Source organism: Rhinolophus sinicus, linkage group LG07 (assembly GCF_036562045.2).
Source record: "Rhinolophus sinicus isolate RSC01 linkage group LG07, ASM3656204v1, whole genome shotgun sequence".
Lineage (NCBI taxonomy): Eukaryota > Metazoa > Chordata > Mammalia > Chiroptera > Rhinolophidae > Rhinolophus > Rhinolophus sinicus.
The window spans coordinates 78616450-78640063 of record NC_133757.1 but is presented as its reverse complement, the minus strand read 5'-3'; the positions used below and the strand labels follow the sequence as shown (position 1 = coordinate 78640063).

The 23614-nt window shown below is 55.7% G+C and overlaps 2 protein-coding genes across 3 annotated transcripts in view; both read right to left on the bottom strand.

Annotated features, from left to right (window-relative positions):
- ELL (elongation factor for RNA polymerase II) overlaps nt 1-12051 on the bottom strand; it is a 59321-nt gene extending 47270 nt beyond the window's left edge. Inside the window, exon 1 of the mRNA XM_019736788.2 lies at nt 11884-12051. Coding sequence (XP_019592347.2) covers nt 11884-12018 — 135 coding nt within the window. The 5' untranslated portion in view covers nt 12019-12051. The remainder of the gene's footprint in view (nt 1-11883) is intronic.
- Nucleotides 12052-14512: 2461 nt separating this feature from the next.
- On the bottom strand, nt 14513-22943 carry FKBP8 (FKBP prolyl isomerase 8). Of its 2 annotated transcripts, none has more exons than XM_074337834.1 (9): nt 22802-22943; nt 20987-21309; nt 19284-19453; nt 19080-19168; nt 18612-18832; nt 17885-18057; nt 16106-16183; nt 15463-15594; nt 14513-15034 (listed from the first exon to the last, which is right to left on the bottom strand). In XM_074337834.1, exons 2-9 carry the CDS (start codon nt 21282-21284, stop codon nt 14948-14950), a joined length of 1248 nt encoding a protein of 415 aa, XP_074193935.1. In that variant the 5' UTR covers nt 21285-21309; nt 22802-22943; the 3' UTR covers nt 14513-14947. The 2 variants fall into 2 exon arrangements, with proteins under 2 accessions (XP_074193935.1, XP_074193936.1); XM_074337835.1 differs by having other exon boundaries at nt 18612-18829.
- Between the last annotated feature and the right edge of the window lie 671 nt (nt 22944-23614).

The following is a 23614-nucleotide window of genomic DNA, read 5'->3' as shown; positions in this document are numbered from 1 at the left end:
ACACGAAGGGGCTGGACCAGAAGGACCCTCCAAGGTCTCGGTCCCACCCTGCAATACAGCGGCCAGCTGTCTGCCAGGGCTCCCGGGGTCATATACCAGCGCAAAGGCCAGGGGTCCCCGGGACGGCACATCCCACTAACACACAGAGTCGTGTCACACACCCACCCCAACGCTCCAGACCAGCAGCCAGGAGCTATTTTTGTAAAGGGTCAGAGCGTTAGTATCTCACAGGTTTCGAGGGCCAGACAGTTGGTTGCAGACACTCGCTGCTTTCGTAGCACAGAAGCAGCCACAGATGAGGCCCGTGTCCCAAGAAAACTTTACGAATATAGGCAGTGGGCCAAATTTGCCTCTTGGTTTACTGTTTTACTCTAAGGCTGAAACTGAAAAAAGAATGCACCGTAACAGCCAGCCTTGTGGCCTTCCTGATCCACTGCTGTTTGCCCAACACAACAGCAAACATGCTGGAAGCCTTGGTTCTGAGGGCTGGCAGCTACGGCAGTCACTGAACACAGCAAACCTCAGCTTCCTCAGGGGCAAAAAGAGGCCTGTGAGCCCTACCACGAACCCCACGGAGAAATGGAGCAGCCTGGGGGGGCGGACGGGGGGGCAAAGCACAGGACCCCTGCCTGTCGGGACCTGGAGAGCACCATGGTGGAGAGTCCGCACACGAGAGGAAGCCACTGCCGAGGGCCAGGCCGCTCTCAGCTCGCCTGCTCTTGGCCCTTACAAGCCAGGCTGTGCTGACTAATACAGTTGGTGTTCTCTGCTGTCCGTGCTGTGCTAGAACCCTGAACTCGCCCTTCCAGATGTGGGGAGAATCACAAGGTCCCCAATGTGAAGTGGAATTTCCCCCTAAAACTCACTGTTTAAAAAAAAAAAAAAGGGAAAAGGAAAAAGGAACATCCTGACCCACTTACCCTCCTCCATGCCCTGGGGGTCCCGGTGGCACCACCCCCACCAGAAAGGGCAGCGTGAGGGGACGGCTGCCCTTAGATCAGCCTACCCTGCACTGCAGCCCACAGTCAGGTGTGGGGCCCATGCAGGAGTGGACAGAGCAGCAGGACGGGCGCAGGGGCGCAGCCCACAGGGCTGGAGGAAACGCCAGCACCATGGCACAGCCCTCGCCTACCCGGCATCCCCAAAAGGGCCGCTCCTGACCCACAGAGCCTCCGGGCTACTGCCCACCTGGAAGAAAGCCCATCTTCCACACCAGTCCCCTTGGGATTCCAGAGGGGACACAAAGAGCTAAACCCACCAAAGTAGAGAGATTCTGCCCCATCTGAGCTCATGGCCAGGGAAGAAGGGCCCATCTGCCTCCGGTGCCTACGGGTGGAGCCCAGCCCTCCTCATCACACTCTGAGCCTCTGTCCTGCCACTGGGAAGGCTGGGAGGTGGTGATGGCCTGGAGAACAGAGCCACCTAGGGCAGAGCCCACGTCACTCCTGCTTCCCAGTTCCCATCCCCCACTGCTTGCGCGCACGCACGCGCGCGCGCACGCGCACACACACACACACACACCCCCAGCAGGTACTTTAGGCCACACATGGTACTTACTAATCCTCTCATCTTAGAGACCCGAGTCCTGACTAGGGCTGGGCTCCTGCACCTGCACTGCCTGTCTACTCATCCAGGGTGGGGCCACCCCAGCTCTCCTCGCCCTTCCTGTCATCTGTACCCAGTGACCTGTTCCAGATCTTCCCTCAGGCAGGACCCAAGCCCACCTCAAATGTGGGAGCCACCATGTCCCCATTCTGTCACCTGTGACCAGGGACTCCTGCGCCCACTGATGGTCCAGCAGGTGTTGGAAGGCCTGCAGACCTAATGTCTCATCTTAGCGTAGTTTTGAAGGCTCTGAGACTACCTCACACCCATCAGGATGGCTACAATCAAAGAGCAGGAAATAACCAGTGTTGGTAAGCATGTGGAATAGCTGGAATCCTTGTGCATCGCTAGCGGAAATGTGAAATGGTGCAGCCACTGTGGAAAACAATCTGGAGGAGCCTCAAAAATTTACACAGAGAATGATCATATGATCCAGCAATCCTGCTTCAGGGCACAGACCCAAAATAATTGAAAGTGGTGTCTTGAACACGTTTCTATGACCACGTTCACAGCGAGATTATTTACAGCAACCCGAGGTGGAAGTAACCTAAGTGGCCATTGATGGACGGATGGATCAACAAAATGTGGTCCATCCATACGATGGAGTATTGTTCAGACATAAGAAGGAAGGAAACTCTGACACCTGCTACAACATGAATGAATCTTGAGGACGTTATGCTGAGTGAAATAAGCCAGTCACAAAAGGACAAATACTATGTGATTCCACTTACATGAGGTCCCTAGAGGATCAGATTCATAGAGACAGAAAGTAGATGGTGGGCGCCAGGGGCTGGGAGGGGGGCTGGAAGTTAGTGTTTCCTGGGGACAGAGTGTCAGTTTGGGAAGATAAACAAGTTCTGAACGTGGATGGTGGTGATGGCTGCACAACTATGTGAATGTACTTAATGCCACTGAGCTGTGCACTTAAAAATAGTTAAGATGATAAATTTTGTTACGTGTACTTTACCACAATTAAAAAAAATTTTTTTTGACTGTTTTGAGAGGTTCCAGGAAAAGACTGGTGCTGATGGGTTGTAGCATTCCCAAGGGCGCCTTATCTTGGCCCCTCCCCCAGTCCTGTCAGTCACAAAATGGAGCCCCCAGTGGAGCCCCCCACAGTGAGCCCAAGAAGGGCTGAGGCCGTTTACACCTCACAGAGCACAGCAGCCACCCCACCTTAGGCGGGCTTCCCTGCACAATGGAATTAACCTCAGCTTCCCACCCCAGCACCCCTCACCATGCCCTACAGCTGCTCTGCCCCCCGCCCCCCCACTCTCTGATTTCACAGGGACTTCCCCAATCTCCCCAGGCTTGGCCTCTTCCCCAAAGTTTCCGCCTGCCCCACTACCAGTGGGTACCTCCTGCCCATTGCCCGCTGAGTTTCTCCCTCCTGGTGTCATTGCATGTGGCTGTCACTGCCATGACCCCGGTCGGCCTCCCCCACGAGGACATGGGCGCTGCAGGGTGAGGCCGAGCCGGTTTGCCCACCAGGAAGTGCCACGTCAGTCTGATCACCAGGACATGGAGGCCACGTGCACGTGCTCAGGCAGGGACAGGGTGACGTGGGCCAGGATGAAGTGGGCCACCCTGTCACTCCCGGATAGAGGCCAAGGGGCTCCGGGAAGGACTGAGTCCTGACGTACCTTTGCCCGGGCCCCCCTCACCCAGGCTGGACAACAGAACCTCCAACCTCACATCCCCAGGGAACAGTGCGCTCACTATTGTGGAGGGGGTCAGGCCCCTGGAGGCTGCCCTGTGCTTCCCCACACCCACATGCTGGAGCACAGCCTGAAGGCAGAGACCGAGCCACTGCACCCTGGGCTCCAGGCCTGGCTCCTCACACTCCGCCAGCAGCAGCCACCAGCCCAGTGGACCCAACAGTTACCCCAGGCCCAGGCAGATATGTCTCCAGAAACTCAGCCAGCACTTCCTGCCCCCGCCCACTCCACTGTGGCTGCCCCGAGAATGCTGGAGGGATGGAGAAGGGCGACACACCGGGGGACCCAGCTCCCTCTACCACAGTGCAGGGGGCTTCCCAGGAGGAAAGCTGCCAAAGAAACTGGGGTGAGCCATTTCTTTATTGAAAAAAGAAATCCTTAACAATAGAGGCACAGGCACAGACGCTTTCAATTCTGAAGGGCTGTACTTTCTGAGGTCTTTTGCAGGACACACCTGAGGGCAGGAGCAGTCAGCATCCACACAGACCACTGCGCCTCAGGGAGACAGCCAGTGGCCTGGCCCCCAGGCTGTCCGCGGGAGTAGCTATAGCCAGGCCACCTCCTTCAGGGATGTGCCTCCTTGCTAAAGCACCCACCCTGAGTATCTAAGTCAGACACACGAGGCAGCCAGGAGAAAAGCAAGGAGCAGATGCCCCCACACACACAGGCTTGCGGTAGCAACGGGGCAGCTGGGAGGGCACCTTCTTGGGCAACGCGCCCTGTGCCAAGCCTCAGTCTCCCCTCCGAAAGAACAAAGGGAGCTATGACGACAGTGCAACATGGCGGCAGATTCACGGCAGCCCTCCATGCCCTGGCAGAGCTGCCCAAGGCGGGCTGGACCTCCAGGACCTCCTGTTGTGGAGCGCGCCTGCCCACCGGAGAGGCTGACTCAGGGAGACGCTGAACCCACAGGCGCTGTCTCAGGCTGCGGCCCCTCTGTCCAGGCTTGGCCAGCAGCCAGCGCACCCCCTGTCCAGAAACTGGCCAATACCAGTGCAATAAAGGAAACCTGGCACCCAACTGCCCCAGGCCAAGGACACAATCCAAGAACTGGAGTAAGAAAGGCTGCTGCTCTCACAGCCGCCACATCCCTCGGAAACCACCTTCAACCTGCAGTGTCAGGATGCTGGCAAGAACCTGATGACAGCCACTCCCTAGGACAAGGTGGCACCCCAGAAAGATGTGGGCTCTGGAGCCGCGCCAACAGTGCTGAGAGTGCCCATGTGCCACAGACATGCAGGAACTCTCCTGACAACACCTGCCTTCCCTCCATCCCAGGGTCACTCCAGAATCCTGCATGACCTGACTCTCAAACGCCCTGCTCAGGCCGGACCATCGAGTCCAGTGAGTGAAGACACTTATGCCACAGCCAGAATCAGGAAAGGCTAACAAGGTCCCGCACCCCCAACTAGGCACAGAGGGGTGGCCCACCGCCTTCCCACATGGGTCTCCTCGCCCAGGCCTCCCTGCCTCCCGCCTGCCCTCCTAGACCATCCACCCCCACAGATCAGACCCCATCCCTCCTGGGCCTCGACTGTGACACCTGCAGCCTCCGACTCCACTCAGGACACACAGAGATGACAGGGTACCTCTCACGGCACCTTAGACTCTCTGCACAGACTCAGCTCAGACAGGGGGCACGGCTCTGCGCACCCAGGAACCCTTGGATCAGTGCAGCACTGGAAGAAAGGAACCTGGGAGGCCCCATGCTGCAGAGACCCAGCCACTAAAAAGTGAAGCTTAGCATTGAGGGGAAACACAGAGCTCACACATCAGGGAAGAAGTGAGACCTCAGATTATACAAGGACACCACTGGGATGACACTGTGACCAGACGTAAGACAAAGGCAGGCACCGAGGGGCCCACAGCAGCCGTGGGAACAGGGAGTTGCTACTCTTAGGTATTTTGCCAGTTTTCTACACTGAGCTACATACTGCTTTTATGGTAAGAATTAATAAACTCTTCATGTGTCACTTTTAAACAGGGGTTCGGTGACCCCATGAACTTCACAAACATGCGAGACTCCCTCCCTTCCAGAGGAGCTGTGGCGAGTCACAAATGTGCCCCATGACCAAGTGATGCAGCCGTGGCCAGGGAAGAACCCAGCCCAAGGATATAATTAGCATCGGACTCCGTGCAGCCACTTGGTGTGGGAACAGGAGGGCTCTCCTCTGGGTGGCTAATGTGGACACCAGCTTTTGTATTAAAAAGTAAAGTGGCAAAACCACCATTCGCCATGGCTGTCTGTGTCACTCCCTGCACTGCAGGTCAGGGGTCATTTGGAGGGATTGTTCTCAAAAGCGTCCCTCTAGGCTCTGGAGTGACCACGACCACGGAGTGGCCACACTTCGCTGGAGATGAGATCTCAGACTATGCAGCTCGCAGACCAAGGAGAAAGTCATAAAAGCAGGGAGCAAGGCCCTGAAAACAAAGGAATGGGGAAGGCCAAACCCTGAAGGCACAACATGGGCTGCCAGCTGGGCCCGTGAGGCAGGGCGCCTGCCCTAGAGAAGCAAATTCTCAAAACAGGGTCTGCTCTGACCCAGAGCCATAGAGAATGGCAGAAGCGGCCTTGTTTTTCAAGGACTCCCCAGAGATGTCACAATCCCTGTGTGATGTCAAAACCGCCTCAAGGGTGATGAACTCTGGCCTTGCAGATGAGTCAACAGAGGATGGGTTTCTGTGAGCAGCCTGCTGTTTACACACCATCACCGAGGAGAAAAACCATGCAGCCGGAAGGAAGGCTGAAGGGTTCCCGTGGCAGGCAGGCCCCTCACACCGCCTTGCAGCCTCCTGCACAAACCACCAGCACTCATCCCATGCCGCGGGGCGCTCACACTCTCCAGCACCTATGAGACCAGGGCCTTCTGGGAGGAATTCACTCCACCCCGACCCATCGAGTGCCCACCTTAAAACACACGAGCAAACTGAACACCTAGGCCCTCGGGCAGAAGGCCGTGCTTCTGACCCGTGGGCGAGCCTGCTCGCCCCACCACCAGGCCCAGCGCAGGCCTTCGGAGGGGTATTCGCGTTAAGTCTGACACCAGCTGGGAGATTCCTTCCGGTGACTCAATCTCCCAGAGCCTCCAATCCGTTTCCTCATCTGAGAAATGGACACCGCTCTGCCACAGGGCTGATGGGACCAGATGAAATAAAGTGTGCAGCTCGGGCTCGCGCTGGTATGTCGGCCTCGATCCACAGTGGGTGACTACCGTCATCTGTGGGCTCTCTTGGGGGAGGAAACACAGTCCAGACACAGCCAGCAACTTCAGGCATTTGCAGGGCCACTCATGTCATCAACACTCCCCAGGAGCCTGAAACACTGGCATTTTAACTAGGACCCCAGATCACAGTGGGACTCCCTTTCATAGCTGTGTCTCCACAGCTCAAGCTCCGTCACAACTGAAGAGGCAGCCTGGGCCAGTAAGGACAGTCCATACGACCTCAGGCAGGTGACACTGCTCCTCGGAGCCTCAGTGCCCCCAACACACAGTGAGAACTATAAGCTAGCTCTCCTGCCAAGGTTGTGAAGAAGATGACAACGGCCCAGTGGCTCAGGCAGTTGGAGCTCTGTGCTCCTAACACCAAAGGCTGCCGGTTCGATTCCCACATGGGCCAGGGGCTCTCAACCACAAGGTTGCCAGTTCAACTCCGCGAGTCCCACAAGGGATGGTGGGCTCCGCCCCCAGCAACTAAGATTGAACATGGCACCTTGAGCTGAGCTGCCACTGAGCTGCCGGATGGCTCAGTTGGTTGGAGAGCTTCCTCTCAACCACAAGGTTGCCGGTTCGACTCCTGCAAGGGATGGTGGGCTGCGCCCACTGCAACTAACAAGGGCGACTGGACCTGGAGCTGAGCTGCGCCCTCCACAACTAAGACTGAAAGAACAACTTCACTTGTAAAAAGTCCTGGAAATACACACTGTTCCCCAATAAAGTCCTGTTCCCCTTCCCCAATAAAATAAAATAAAATAAATGAACTTATAAAAAAAAAAAGATGACACGTGCCTGGATGAAGGGTTTATAGGGGCCGGGGGTCACAGCCAGGAGGGGCAACCCGCCAGCCTGTCCTAAAGGTGGTCTGTCTACAAAGCAGACATGGCTGGCAAGAAGCTGCCCTGCAAGAAGCTGCCCTGCTTAGGGCCAAGTGGGGCACCCTCCCAGGAAGGGGAGACAAGCCCTCTCCCTGGGGCCTGGCTGTGGGAGGGGAACAGAGGCTAAATTAAGGCTCCTCCTGCCATCAGTGCCTGGGCTGACATCCACGCAGCCGCCCCCTGAGCAGCAGGCCAGCAGCCCCCAGCATGGCTCCAGAACAGTCGTGGAGTCTTCACTACAGGCCTCCTGCACCTCCTCCCCCCACACACCCTTCCCCAGGACACAGCCCTCCAGCCACCTCCTGCCCCCAGCCCCGGGTACCCAGCATACCTGGACCCCTCCCTTGGCAGACCTCGCTCTGGCATCTCCTAGAAGCGCCGCTCTCAATCGGCAGCCTTTCAGGTGGTCTGTCCCACACTATCAGGTTGCCCATTTTATGTTCTTCCTGACGCTGACCGCTAACCAGCTCTTCACGTTGGCTTCTGTGCCACTCTGTTCGGTATCTGTCTCCTGCCTCTAGCATGTCAGCTCATGACACGAGGGGCCTGCCTTGGTCACTTGGGAATGTCCAACTCCTGAGCAGCGGCCCCGCAGCGACCAAGCATTCAGTCCGATTCAGGCAGATGCAGGAGCCCAGGCTCCCTGACTCCACCGGCTCCGCTCTAACCTCCGGGCAGGGACTAGCTATAAGTTGAGGCACCAAGGGCAGAGGAGGGGGTCAGGGCTGTGCTGAGGGGCACACACACATGCCAACAGGAGCCCCACCGCCCTAAGAGGAGGATCTAGAGCTCAGAGAGGGCCAAGGGCTGGGACCCTCACAGCTGTGTGGAGAAGGTGCCGAACTGGCAAGAGTCAGGCGCCGGCCCAAGGCTTCCTGCACGTAGAACTGAGCTTCAAATCCAGATGGGCTCCAATCCCCAGGCTTCTTAGGTCCTTTCCTGGGCCCTCAATTTTTTCTGAACAACCTGCTCCTCTCTACCAAGGAGATTAAAACCCAGGAGAGGAAAAGGTCACCCAGCAACAGAGCTCACCAAATCCAATGATGAAATGCCCAGGTGGTCAAGGCAGGTGCCCTAGAGAGGGTCACTGCCTCAGAGTGGTCGCGGGATACTTCTCTGAGCAGGCAAGTGAGGTGATGTTGGAAGCATGGGTTGTGTCTTCTCCCCCGGAAGTAACCCAGCAAAAAAGGAGATCCACAGGACTCACTCAGGACTCACTAGAGCTTTTATTGTCAAGGAAAAACTACACAGAGCCCAAATCTGGATGGTTGGCAGCTGCATGTATTACCACACCTTCACGTTCCACTACGTTCCAGGCAGGCCACCAGTTCTGCACACAGGCAGCTCAGACTTTAGAGCCCTCTGGAGAGAGAAACCACGGGGACTTCTACGGGGTTGCTCCAATAGTTAGGATGACAAGAAGCTCCTCTCCATTCCTCTGCCACATCTGAATCTGTACAAGCCTCTTCCCAATTAAAAAGTAAAAATAGGGGCCGACCCGGTGGCTCAGGCGGTTGGAGCTCCGCGCTCCTAACTCCGAAGGCTGCCGGTTCGATTCCCACATGGGCCAGTGGGCTCTCAACCACAAGGTTGCCGGTTCGACTCCTCGACTCCCGCAAGGGATGGTGGGCTCTGCCCCCTGCAACTAAGATTGAACACGGCACCTTGAGCTGAGCTGCTGCTGTGTAGCTCAGTTGGTTGGAGCACCTCCTCTCTACCACAGGGTTGCCGGTTCAACTCCCACAAGGGATGGTGGGCTGCGCCCTCTGCAACTAAAAACGGGCAACTGCACCTGGAGCTGAGCTGCGCCCTCCACAACTACCATTGAAAGGACAACAACTTGACTTGGAAAAAGCCCTGGAAGTACACACTGTTCCCCAATAAACCAATAAAATGTTTAAAAAATAAAGGAAAAGTAAAAATAAAAAGCCTCTCTACAGGTTGCCATTGGCAAACCATATAACCACAGCTAGGGTTGCCAGGCGGAATTCCCGCCCGCTCTCAGGAATTTTTTTCGCTTTCCCGTTCCCGAATCCCGAAATATAAACTGTTTTCTGTTCTCCACAATGAATTGTTTCCACAAAGTGACGGCAGATACTACCAACCACCTGGGTTCAAGGAACCTATTTTCCCGATTTCTCAACCAACTTTTCTCGGAATTCAGGAATGGAAAAGCAAAAAAAATTCCCGAGAATATGCGGGAATTCCTGCACGGAAACCCTAGCATAAATAAAAAACAAAAATGTCTAAGACACATTGTGAGTAGTATGTATATTTCCCATTGTGGGTATCACTGGGTTCAAAGAGCCGATTTTCCCAATTTCCCGATCAACCTTTCTCGGGATTTGGGAACGGGAAAGCAAAAACAAAAATTCCTGAGAATAGACAGGAATTCCCACCTGGAAACCCTAACCACAGCACGAGAAAATAGAGAACGCTAGATGCTATTGACAGAGCTGTGCATCGGAGGTTTGTTAATAACCAGTACGCTGCTCTGGTCACACAAACGAGTTCTTCCAGTTGCCTTCCCCATGCCCAGCACCCAAGACTACCAAGAGCACCCAGGCTGCCCTTGTATCAGCCCAGTTCACTGCACTGCCCAACAGGTATGACTAAATACAAAAATTGCCAAGTCACTTAAATTACCAGACAGCTTCTGAGAAAAACACAACTTTAGGTCACCCCAAATTTTAGCCCAGCCAGCCAAGTTGGCCCAGATGGCTTGGAGAAGTTCTTCCAGGGAGCCACAACTAGCGATCAACAGAGACCTACGCAGCAGGGCTCCATGAGGGACCAGCCTGAGTCTGCAGTTACCTTCACCCTCACACAAGGAAGATCCAGCTTAGCTAGGGGATGTAACCAACACCCTAAATTAAAAATAGCAGCGTGACAGCATGAGGTGGACGCACAGGCGGGCCTTCCGGACGACTGGATCAAGTGAGGGCAGCATGACAGGGAAGGCGGAGCTCCTAACCCACAGTGACCAGGTATCAAGTTCACCTTATTTACATGACTCATGAGCTCTCCCCCAGCTATCTCTAAGAAAGTCTGCCTTCCTGCAGGACTAGTCAGAATCTCCCAGGGAAAAAGACTCAGGGACAGAATTCCACAAGGAAGGCAGGCTCAGGCCGGCCACTGCGCCCTTACCACCCCCTCCCCCTCCCCTGCACGAAGGAGTACCTTAGCCTCATCTTAGGGAACCCTTCTGACAAGGTGAGAACCTGCTCTTCTAGAAAAGATATAGTCCATTTCTATTACGGAGAAACTGAGACACCAGGACAGGAAGGAAATTGCCCAAAAAGGTGGAAAGAAGCTTGGGAAGGGTGGGCACTGGGGAAGTGGTGGAAATGAACAAGGAAGAAATTCCCAGCTTAGCTAATGGTGCTGAACAAGTCTGAGGCAGGAAGAAAGCCACATTCCTTCCTAGTTAGTCTGTCTCCTCACCCGCCAGAGGCACCCCCATCCCTGATACACAAACATACACACACAGAATGGGACCTCCCCACCACCTGTAACTATGAAGCCCCCACTTCCCAGGCAAGGAGAAAAAGAGCTCCCAAACCACCTCCCCTCAGGACCTCACCACTGGGCACCTACAACTTCTCTTCCAACACAGAAGGAGAGCGCCATGACACCAACTGAAATGGGAAGAAGCAGGTTTTTGACAACGGCCCCAGATGTGCCCCAAAGCCAGGCCTCAAAGAAGGTGCACAACAGCCTCTTCCCCATTGCCTACCCAGGGCCAGGTGGCAGAACTGAAAGCCTTGAGCTTCCCCCAGATGGGCCCAAATCGGCCACTGAGAAGTTTGAGAGTCAGCAGCCAGGTGCAGTAGCCAGAGCTCCCTTCCAAGTTGCCCACTACTGGCTCCTAGCCTGGGAAAGGCACCATGCCGGAGAACCCCCTACATGCACAGCTTCTTACCCCCAAAACACTCCCAGTCTCCAAAGGTGTCCAGTGAGACAGGGTCACCTGTGTGTGTGTGTGTGGGGGGGGTGACAAACTCCCCTTCCTAAGAACCAAGACTAAGTCCAACTCCAGGGGCCTCATTGGAAAAAGTCAAAGACCGCCCCCACACACAAACGGAACAGGACCCCACAGGTACCCCGTCAGCGGTCCCTACTGACCCACCCTGCCAGAGACCCCGGAGGAGAAGCCCCAAGCCCCCCCAATCTCCTTCCCCCGACCAGGTGAACAGAGCAGACGAGGTCCTGCCCAGGTGCCGAGTGGGCCGGGAAAGGCCCCGGACGCCCCCAGGACCAGGCGCGCGAGTTCGAGCCCCGGGCCGCCCGCCAGTGTCGCCTCCCAGCGCCGATAATGAACATGGTGCCCCGCTGAGCCAGGGACCCGCGAGCAGCACCCCGGACGCCGGACCCCGCGCCCCCACGCCGGAACGCTAGGCGAGGAGCGCGCGAGGCCGGCCTGCGCCCCGACTTCCCTGACCGTCGCGCCGGGTCCGCGCTACTCACCTGGCTGGCGCGATAGCTCTCGAAGGCTCTCAGAGCACTGTCGGTGAGCTTCACGTGGAACACAGACACTTTGCTGCCGTCGCTCACCCTCCCGCAGGACAGCCCGTAGCTCCGACCCTCCTTTAGCGCCGCCATCTTGCGACCATCGCTCCCCGCCCCCCCTTCCTGGCTCCAGGGCCGGCGCGCCGGCCACGCCCCACCCCGCCGCCCGCTGACGCGCTGCATTATTCATGACTTCTGGCCACGCCCCCAAGATCCCGCGAGGCCTAGTCGACGTCGCACGGCCCGCCGACGTGCTGCATTATTCATGATCCGTGGCTGGCCACGCCCCCTACGGGCCGGGCCAGGCCTACAGTCACCGCCTGGGTATCCTGCATATTCAAAACAATCCTGGACTTCCGCTTCCCGGACTCCGCCCCGACACGCGCACCGCTCCCGGCCCCCGCCCACATATATATTATTCATGAGCCTGACGCAGCCAGGCGCATCGAAGCCCCGCCCCCACCGGGCGCTGACGTGATGTATTATTTATGAGGTCTCACCAACCCTTCAGTCTTTGGCTTCAGTTGAGAGCCGCAGTGTGGGCGTGGAGGGGCCAGGCCAACGCAAAACACGTGGAGTACGGGGCAAGCGGCTGTCCGGGTGAGTGGGCGTGGCTATGCAAACAACGCGCGTTGGACGCTGTGTTGGGCTGGTGGGCAGATGTGATTTTCCCCATCTGGGGCTTTTAGAGGATTGAGGAACCGGTCAGCTTTGTTCATAAGAATAGACTTTTAATAGAATAAAATCCAACATCACCATGGGCCCTGAGAGATAGTGGTTGTCCAGCTCCCCGATTGAAAAAAATAAATTATATATTGTAAAATTAACCCATATAAAGTGAAAAATTCAGTGGCATTTAATACATTCACAACGCTATGCAGCCACTATCTAGCTCCACAACATTTTTATCACCACAAAAGGAAACCTACTCCCCTCTCCCCAGCCCATGGCAAACACTAACCTACTTTCTATGCCTATGGATTTCCTAATTCTGGACATTTCGTATCAACGGAATCATACAATATGTGACCTTGTGTGTGTGGCTTCTTTCACTCGGCATGTTTTCAAGGTTCATTCACATTGTAGCATGTTAGTGCTTAATTCTTTTTTATGGCCGAGTAATATTCCATGGCACGGACCAACCACATTTTATCGTCTGTTGATGGACATTTGGGTTTTTTCTACTTTTTCACTATTACGAATAAAGCTGGTGTGAACATTCATGTACAAGTTTTTGTGTGGATGGATGTTTTCCCTTCTCTTGGGTCTATACCTAGAAGTTGAATTGCTAGGTCATATGGTTCTGTTTAACCTATTAAGGAACTGCCAGAGTATTTTCTATAGAAACTGTGCCACTTTATTAAGCTCTCCTTGTACAGGTGGGGAATCTGAGGCTGAAGAACACTGCTGGCTTGCCCAGCAAGGTCCTCCTGGACTCCCTGGCCTCCCGACCTGTGGAAAGCTCTTAAGTTTTCTTTCTTCCTTTAATCTAATTACAGACTGTGGTCATAGGATGGATTTTGATGGATGAGAGGAAGGTGAAGTTCAGGGACTTTCTATGTCCCTGCCCAGGTGATCTCATTAGTTTTGGCACTGTCACCCGCCACTGCCAGGTCAGCACTACCATCTATTTACATGCCCCTCCCTCCCAGCCATGAATGCTGAGGCTCTGTGCTCCGTGCCAGGCACCCACAGCTGCCTTTTATGGTGGGTACAGTGGTTTGGACCCATCTGCCAGATGAGGAAACTGAGGCTTGGAAAAGATAAGAGAATCAGAAACACTGCAACTGTGGGCTGCACTGTTTGTTAACAAGTATTTCTCCATTTTATACTCAATGTCCAAGTGGCTCCCAACAGGACCCCAGGGATAATAATGGAGGAATCACCAGACATTGACATACTCTTCAAAAGTCTCTAAGAACTAGGTCACCTAAGAAATTGCAAGCTAGTTCATCACCTTGGGGTGGCACCTCGACACGTCCTCCACCTTGCAAACTCACTGCAGAAGCTCTAGCCCAGGGGTGTCCAAACTGCGGCCCGCGGGCCAACTGCGGCCCACAATCCATTTTTAATTGGCCCGCAGCAAATTCCAAAAATATATTTAGTTTACTTAAATAAACCAGGTGAGGCAATACGTACTTCACCTTGAGTGAGTGGTCTGGCTATTTGTGTATTTTACCGCATATAGCCTTTGGTGAAAAACATTGAAAAGAGTTTGGATACCCCTGCTCTAGCCTTTGCACTGGCTATACTGCTGCTGCCCAGACACGGGGCTGTCAGCTCATTGCACAGCCAGACCCCTGTAAATGCTGTCTCAGCGAAGCCCCCAATTAGGTCCCATCAGGGTCCCCATTTTCAGGAAACAGAAACAAGAGAGGTTAGGGTAACAGGTAGTTATCCCAATGCTTTAGGAGTATGAACTCCTTAAGAGTTCACAGCTGGGTGCCCTGGCTTTCACTCCACTTCTCCAGGCCTGTTTCCCCCTGTAACAAGGGTCTACGACGGCCCAAGTACAGACACCCCACGCTGCCCCATGCTCCAGCTTAGCCCCAAGTGGCGGTGAAAGAAGGCTCCGGAGCCAGCAGAGTGCGGGGTGGGAGGCTTTATTTCACTGGGAGAGGGGAGAGCCTGGACAGAGATGCAGCAGGCTGGGCAGGAGGGGTTGGCACTCGGACAGGGAATGTACGAGGGAAGGGCTGCCCCCAGGCCTGTTGGGAAGGAGAAACTGAGGCTGGCCCCTGTTGAGACCCAACCCAGAGGGGTGGGAGTGGGAATTGGGTCTGGAGGAATGAGGGCCCCCTCCCTTCAGGCTGGACATAGGGCCCAGGCCCCGCCTCACTTTTCTCATATTGCGCCTCAGTCCCTCCTGCTCGCTGGGCCATGCGACCCCCAAACCTGGCTGTCCCCCCCCCACACAGGAGGGGGCTAGGTCAGAGAGGGCAGTGGACAGGGAGCCTGGGAAAGTTAGGGAGCTCAGGGTGGGGTCCATGGTGCTCAGAAGGGGTGGCGGCCACCTGGGTGATCAGTTCCTGGCAGCGATGACCACAGAGAGAGCCACGCCCCCCAGGGCAACAGCAGTCGCCCCAAACAGCCACTTCCATGGTATGGACTGTGGATAAAGGGAGAGGAGGAGGAGACTGGAGGGTAATCAACAGTGATGTCTTGGGCCTCAGATACCAACACAGTTTACACAGGCCTCCCAGGAAGCCACTGCCTGACCCTGCCTTCCCGGCCTCCTGGCAAACTCCTACTCATGCATCAAAGCTCAAACCAAATGTCACCTCCTCTGGGACACCTCCCCTTCTTTTCTGGAAGAGCCATCACTCCCCACCCTAAGTCCTACAGATTGTGTTCCACCTTCTGCTCTGGCCCTGGTCAACAGGGCTGAGGCAGCTGTGTCCCCAGCATGTCCAGCATAGCCCAGGTGAGGAGGACATCAATATTAGCAAAATAAAGACACTGCCTCTGCGTGGTCTGCCCTGCCCATGGCCCTGGCCCCTCCTCCAGGAGCCTCCCTACCCGCCAGCCCCAGCTCACCCAGGCACCCTTGCCAGGACACTTGGCGGGCAACCGGCTGGGGTTGCCCAGCATTTTCCGGTACAGGGCAGTCTCCGTGCTTCGCTGGGCCGCATGCTTCTTCACCAGCTTCGAGAGCTCCGCGTGGATCGTCTGGGAGAGGTGGGCAGCATTTGGGCTAAGAGCATGCAGCAATGGCAGCCAAGGTGACCTGCCATCGCTGGTACTCTGCCTTTTTGGCGCCCTGGGTCACTTTGGGGCTGGGACCACTGGGACACAGGGATTCTGTCTGCCCCTCTCTGGGCAGCAGCAAAGTGGGGGCTGCCATCTCCATCCCTCTAGGGAGACTGTGGATGGGGGAGAGCACAAGGTGGCCAGGAGAGGAAGGTTCTAGGATTAGAAAACTGAGGATACTGGCATTGGCCAAGCTGGCGGCACCCTGGGCTTCTGGGACCGCTAGTTGGGGGTGAGCCCAGACTACCTACGTAGGGATCACGAGTGTCTCAGCAAGCTGGCTGGGGCCCTTCAGCCACCCACCCCGACGTTGTTCAGGTAGAAACACCACAGGGAGAGCCACAACACGAAAGACCAGGGGCACACGATCGAAGGGACTTCCCAGACAGGGCAGTAGGGCAAGTCCCCAGGGCACCCCAGTTCTGCTCACCTTGTTGGAAGGTTCTAGCTTCAGGGCCGCCCTCAGGATGGGGATGGCCTCACTGTACTCGCCTTGCTGGGCCAGTACCTATGGGAGTCAATACATGGCATCACTCTGGACCCACGTTGGGCCATGCTTTCTTTCACAAAACCCACTCTGCCAGGCTCCTCGCCACCCTGACAAGTCCCAAATCTATCTCGAGCAATAGCTCCAGGGGTTCAGCCACCCCAGGATGCTCTCCTGAGCCCTCACACTCCATGCGCACCCCACTACTGGGTTCAGTGTTGTCCCTGCAATCTATTCCTCCTTCTCTGAGTGTTTGTCTCAGCCTGTGCAGGAGACCCAGGTGCCCAACTCGCCTCCTCCTCCCTCATCACCTTGACTGGATAGTTCCAAAGCTCTGGCCACAGTTAGCACGTGACTCAAGCAAAGCAATGATACAGCCTGAAATAGGCTTGTGTCACTGGGAGACCAGGTGCTAAGGGGAGAGGATGGAAGCCTGGAGCTTTTGGGGGGCAGGGGGGAGCCCTGCTTGAGAGGGAAACTGACAGCAGACAGACACAGCATTCCCACAACAGTGCTAATGCCTGATCTAGTAGCCCTGCCTAAAGCCGGAAACCCAGGACTTGACAGTGCCACAAGCCATCAATCCCTACTTTTGCTTGAATCTGAGTGGGTTTCTATGACCTTCAACCAGCAGATCCAAACATGTGAGTTATACAAGCAGACACTCCCACAGCCCCCAAAAGGATTACAAACCCTTGAAAAATAGGGATGACACCGTCTTCCTCTCCACATTTCTATGCAGAACTCTATACACAGCAAGTGCTTAAAAAATGCTGGCTAGAGAGAGACCCTACTCAAGCTTCTTACAAACACACTAGGTGACCCAGCACTTGCTTGTACCTCAGTTTTCTCGGTTTACTGCTAAAAGGTACTGAAAAGTCTCCCCGCTCCGCCCCATCCAGGGTTGCTGTATGAGAATAAACAGATGGAGGCAAAAGCAATTAAGATCACGTCCATGCAGGCCAAATTCTCCAGTTTCACCAGCACTTACTGAGCACCTACTGTGAGCCTGGCCCTCTTTGCAGGGTTAGAGATTTAGCAGTGAGTCAGACAAACAGAATTCCCACTACCCAACGGGGTAGATGGACAAGAGGCTTGAGACCTCCATGTGATGACCATGACAAAGTAAATATAAAGACAGCAGGGGGTCGGTGGGGGCAGCAGGAAGGGCTTCCCAAGGAGACATCAAAGACCTGAAGAACGCAAGGAAAGAACCAATGGAGGTACCTGGAGCATGAATGTCTCAGGCAGAAAGTATACCCTACGCAAAGGCCCTGGGTGGGAGAGATCTGACCCGGACGTCAAGCAGTCAGAGGGCTGGGCAGGATGGAGAAGCAAGACGTAAGGTAAAAGGTGATGGCAGGAAGAAGATTAGATGGCTCAAAGTCCCAAAGGCTGCAATAAAAACTCGGCTTTTGTTCCACGAGATAGCAACCACGAAGATTTATATGTAAGGAGCAGTCACTATTGGGCTAAGGGCAGTGCACGGGTACCTAAGGCTTGGGGTTCACGTCTGGCCTGTTAATGAATTGCTGTAACTCAAGTCACATCTCTGAACCTGTATGGGCCTCAGTTTCCCTAGCTATACCCCCGAGAGCTTAGCTGGCTGACGCCTATGCCCTTTTCAAATCCTGGGTTCAGGACCAGTCCCACTGCTCTGGGCTGGGGATACCAGGCTGGCCACCCGTGCCTGTGGCCTGCCCACCCCCGGCCAAGGCCCACCTTGCCCTTGCGAAAGAGCGCCTTGATGTTGTCAGGCTGATGCTCGAGCACGAGGCTGCAGGAGCGCAGCGCGGCCCGGTAGTGATCCAGCTTCAGCTGTGAGGCCGCCAGGTTGTTCAGACACTTCACCTTCAGCTGCAGAAGCTGCTCCTCCTCCTCAAATGTCATGTCCACTGTGGAGGGACAGTGCTCAACCTCGGCAGCAGTTACCATGCCGCCAGCCCCCCGCAACCGTCCGCCTACTACATCACCCAGGCCAAGACCCACCCCTCTGTACCTGGTGGAAAAGAAGACTGAGGAGGGGCCTCTAATTGAGTGTCCTGGTTAAGGGAGGTGGGGGACGCTGCTGCTCAGAGGACCTCAGGTCTCTCTGGCCTCAGTTTCCCTATCTCTAACACAGGCCAAGACCACAGTGTCCTCAAGACACTACCAAGGAATCTACAAAACAGCCTAAGTGAAGCAGAGGCTTAAACACAGGCTTGTGGAGTGAAACCATCTGCAGTCACCACACCCCCACATCTACGTGTATCCTCTAGCATCCCATTGATCTGGAATCTACCACCAGGCTGGGGTAGACCCTGGCCGAAAGGTTAGGGATGGCTGAACATCTATCCATATTCTGGAATACTCTAGAACATTCTGAGTCTCACTCCCTCTGTGGCTTGAGGTTTCTGGCACTAGCAGATACTTTTGCAGGGGAGGTGGGGGAATTTGACTGGGAGGTCACCTTTTGCGCTGGAGGTGATGGCCTTGATGGCGAGGTCATAGGAGTTGGCAGCCAGCACAAAGTCCGCCCGTTGGTAGTGGGCATTGCCGCACTCCCGCTTCCGGTTGGCCAGGGCCACACGCTCCTGCCCTGTGAGCATCTCCAAGTCAGGCCCATCCACAGCCATCTTCAGCGTCACCTCCAGGCACAGTGCCGCGTGAGGGGGAATATACGGGCTCCTGCTGGGGGGGTTGGTGGGGGAGCACTCAAACCTGGCAGCCATGACAGCACCCCATAGACACTAGACAAGCTCAGGAAAAGGTGGAAAAGGGCCCAAGTCCTGGAGCTGGCCCCACTGTCACCCCCACCTCAGTAAAACACAAGAAAGTGACTTCTGCCACCCTTGAGCTACATGACTTGGAGAGTTACATATCTACCTCCTCCCCACCCCAACAGGGCAATAACCCCCCGCTGGTGGCAGGTTCTTACCTGCCTTGGGGGCCATAGCAGTACTTGGAGTCAGCAGTGACCATAGCCGTCTCCCCCACGTCCATGAGCGGGACGCTAAGATCCAGGGCCTGGGTATACGGGGTCATGAGGGTCAGGTGGATCCAGGTACAGCGCCCTCCCCCAGCCCACCCAGCCATCACATCTCCCCATCATGCCTCTGCCCCACCCCCAACCCACTCCAACCTGGATGACGTCACAGTCTCCCAGGGTGAACACCAGCTCTGGTTCCTCCTGCACCCGTGTGCCATTCTCCAGTGATGTCTGCAGCTGCACCGTGACCACCTGGCCCTTGGTCGGGCGGCTTGAGCCAGGTGGGCCTGGGACCAGTGTCTTCTTCCTCAACATCCCATTCCCTGCCAGGGACCAGGAACAAGAACCCTGTCACCGAATGGCTCAGATGGGCAGATGCTCCCTGAGCCCCTTCACCCAAACCCTTACCCCCACCAGCTCCACCCATCCCGGGCCCAGCACCAGGACACAAGCTGAGCCTCAAACAGCTGCCCTGCCACTTACTGGGCAGGTACCTCATACCTCTGGGCCTCAGAGTCCCAGCAGTCCGTAATATTCCACTGGTCTGGAATATAACGTAAATCTGAATGAACTCTAGTCTAAAGGTTAGAGATAGGGAGGCATCTGTTCATATTCCGGGATATTCTAGAATGTTCCAACTTTCTGTGCTGCTCCCAAGCTTGTATATGTCCCCACATCCAGCCTAAGAACCACTGATCTAGTGGATCTGGAGAATCCTGTGTCTTGAAGTTTCCTGGCACTAATGGTAGATGTGCTGGCAGAGTCTCATGGGGGGACTCCGGGCAAATCACATCTCCTCTCAAGGCTTCAGTTTCCTTGTCTAGAAGCCTGAATTCTGACCTCAGAATGTGGCTGGCTCTGAATATAAATGAGCAAAGCCAGCCTCCTGCTCAGACGTGGAGCAGGGCAGCTCCTACTATCAATAGAGAAAAGCTTCCCAGTATAGCCAAGGAGGCTGTATGACCCTGGGCAAGTGCCCTTACCTCTCTGAGCCTGTTTCCCCATCTGTAAAACAGGAATACGGTACAAATTACATCACGGGGTTGTTGTGAGGATATGGTAAGATGGTGCACAGGCCTGGCACAGAACTAGTGGGCAGTCAATGTTACCTGGTGTTATTTTTAGAAGTAGTTAACATTTTTATTAGCAGTGGAAATGACATTAATAACTCCTGGTTTATCAGAATCAGTATTATCTGATACTATTGCTTTAGTATCAGTACAAACAGTAGTAGTAATGATGATGTTTTACTACTATTCATGGGAAACTAGTATTACTTAGCATATTACATATCAGTACTAGTAGCAATATATTTTTAGAGTTTCCAGAATTGCTGTGAGGTAGATTCATAGTGGCAACACCTGTGTGTGTTCTCCTAGTTTCTTTCCTGTAGGAAAGTAGTTTCTCTACTAGATTCTTTCTCTGAGCAATTAGAACGCTAATGAATACTGTGAACCAGACAGAGGAATGGATAAATTGGGATGTCCCCCAGACTTATGCGATCTCAGGACATGTTTTCCAGGGGACGGGTACCTGTCAGACAAATGCCAAGAAAAGAAGCAGTGGAGGTTGGGAGCTGCCAGCGCCTGGCGTGCTGGCTGTGTAGCCCTGGATGGGTGACTCAGCCTCCCTGAGCTGCTGTGTATGTGACAATGAAAGAGGTTCATACACATGAAATGTCTCGAGCACTTGCCTGTGGCTGGTGATCACCGTGGTTACTACATGTTTTACTTCCAACCTACTTCACGTCAGAGATGGGGAAATGAGGCTCAGGGGAGAATGCCTGGGCCAAGGTCACTCCTGAACTGGAGAAGTCCGGGTCCTGTGGGTCAACCCGAGCCACCCCTACTCCTTACCCAGGATGTCCAGCCACTCGTCCAGAGCCGCGACAGGCTCAGGCTCAGGCTCCATGGCAGCCAGGAACTCTCGTGCCAGGGCCCCTGGCTGCTCGGTCTCCTCCAGTGAGGGCTGCCCCACATCCTCCAGTGGCGGCAGCTCACTCAGGTCCTCTTCCTCTTCCTCCTCTTCTTCCTCCTCACCCTCTGCATCTTCTACCCCATCCAGCACTTCGAAGTCCTCAAGTGGTGGGACCCCAGCAGGCGGCCGGGCAGCGGGCTCAGGGCCCGAAGCAGAGGGCTCAGCACAGGATGCCATGCTGCTGGGGGGACGGGAACTGGCCCTGGTAGGGGGAATGCATGGGATTTGTAAAAATCCCACTCAGCCCCAAATCCTCCTATGTATCCGCTCTCTGCACTGCGGATTGCTTGCTATGTGATTCAGGGGATCCAGGCCTGTTTCCTCATCTGTACAACGGGTAGAGCAACAACCCTGGTTTGTCCAGAGGATTTAAGGACCCAAGGATCAAGCCCAGGGCATCAGGCTATAACAGCGCTAGCTATTATTAGAGCTAATAGTTAATCTTCATAAACACTACAGGGAGTAGAAAACATCCCCCCTATATTTTGCAGAAAAGAAAATCGAGGCCCAGAGGGGCAAAGCTATTTGCCCAAGGTCACAAAGCAAGCCAACTCAGAGGCAGGATTTGAACTCAGGGCTTTATCTGATTAAATTCCCAGAGGAGGTGCTGAGTTTTAGGGGACAGTCCCTGAGATACTCGAGAGGCTATTTTTAGAGTTTAAGGGAATTAAATTTTACCAGGGCTCCCCACCTCCACCTGCCCCTTCCCCTAAGGAGAGTCCCATGCTAACTTCTCACCACCCAGAAATCCCAAGCCTTTTCCTTCCAAAACGCTGAACCTAAACCATCACCCCCCACCACACACACACACACACACACACACACACACACACACCCGCGGCCCCACCCCCTCGCAACACCAGAAATCCTGGCCCAAACCCTTCTCTGGGAGCCCTTTATCCTCTCCTCGGTCTTCCTGACGACCCTCCCAAAGTAGCCTTCTTTACAGGAAGGGTGGATATTCCCACCGCATTCTACAGCCTCTTCCTTGGGCCATCAAAGACTGCCCCCCTTCCCCAGACCCCAAGCTTGGGAAAGCGGGGGAGTTGGGGAGGAGGTAGGTAGAGCCGTCATTCTAACGCACAGCATCCCCTATTCCCTCCCTAACCCTCACTTGCCTGCTCCTTCCGGACTCGGGCCCCTTTTTCTGAGACCCACCTAGCCCCCACCCCCATAATCCCCTGCGCCCGCACAAATCGCCCTCCCCCATCCCCCAACCACCGCCCCCAGCCTGGGCCAGCTGCCCCCACAGCCGCTCAGTCGCCGAGTAAACACCCCGATGACGGGCGACCTCCTCCTGATCTCTTAACACACTACGCCCTCCAAACGCCCCGGCCTGGGCCTGGCCCTCCGTCAATCCCCCAACCCAGGCCCCCAAAGTCCCACGCCTGTTTGACGCCACCAGTCCAGGGCCCCTACCCCCCGCACCCCTCGAGAGCCCCCGGCCTTGCACGTCTCTACCAGCGACAACCCCCTAGCTCCCTTCGGCCCCACCAAAGCCCCCCCCTCCCCGCCGTCTCCGCCGGGCCGCGCCCCCTCGGGCACTCCGACCCCAAGCGGCCCCCGGTTCGCCTCCCCCGCGGCCCTTCGCCCCGCCCATCGGTCGCAGCCCGGCCGCGCCGGTCCCCGGACCGTCCTAGGCCCGAGCAGCGCCCCCGGCCGGCGCAGCCCAGCCGACGCCCCTGGACACGTGCCTCCGGCTCCGGGACCCCCGCCTGGGGTCCTGCGCCCCCCTCCCCGCCCCCAGACGCAGCCGTCGCGCCTCGGGAACTAGACTCGGGCGCCAGGCCCCGCCCCCACCGTGTCGATTGGCCGCCGCCGCCGAGACTGTAGCGCTCATTGGCCCACGCGTACATCCGTCTCCAGCGCAGGCACCGCCCCCTTCCTGCTTGTATCCGCGGGGTGTTCTTAAAGGGGTAGAGGCTGCCGCTCTATCGGGGCGGGGGCGGGGGCGGGGGCGGGGGCGGGGTGGGGGTGTCTCTGGATCGGTCTATTTACGGGTCAGCGCATCACCGCTGATGCGACTCACTGCTCCCGTGTTAGCTTTTTCCTGCTCATCTGCGAAATGGGGATGAACACCCCAATCCACGCACTCTCACCTTGGGGACGGTTGGGAGGACAGTACTAAATGGTATTTTTTTAAGGAGATCAGGCCTGACGGTCAGGGCGGCTCTGGAGCTGCTGGATAATCTACCTTGAAGCCCTAGTTATGGATGAGGACCTGAGGCGCCTAAGGGCACACAGTACCCCTCTCCCCTGCGTGGTCTGTCTAATCTCCCGGAACTTGCCTGATGCATACAGGAGGAGCTCAATAATGGCTAGGTGAGCTACTGAGCGAGCAGGGCCGCTGGGGGTAGTTACTCCTCCCTGCACCTTGTGCCAGAGAGTGATAAAGTGCCCATGGGCCCTGGAGAAGGTGGCTGCCTCGATTAGATGGGTTATTATGGATCTTGTTTTGAAAGCAGGGGCAATTACTCTTCCCTGGCTCTATTTCCTTTCCAGCAGTT

What these genes read in the sequence shown, in the direction of transcription:
- FKBP8 (XM_074337834.1), bottom strand. Translation starts at nt 21,284, where the DNA reads ATGGCATCCTGTGCTGAGCCCTCTGCTTCGGGCCCTGAGCCCGCTGCC. An exon ending in CGAGTGGCTGGACATCCTGG is followed by an intron (nt 19,454 to 20,986) that starts GTAAGGAGTAGG and finishes GGTCCCTGGCAG; the next exon opens with GGAATGGGATGTTGAGGAAG. An exon ending in GAGACTGTGACGTCATCCAG is followed by an intron (nt 19,169 to 19,283) that starts GTTGGAGTGGGT and finishes CCGTATACCCAG; the next exon opens with GCCCTGGATCTTAGCGTCCC.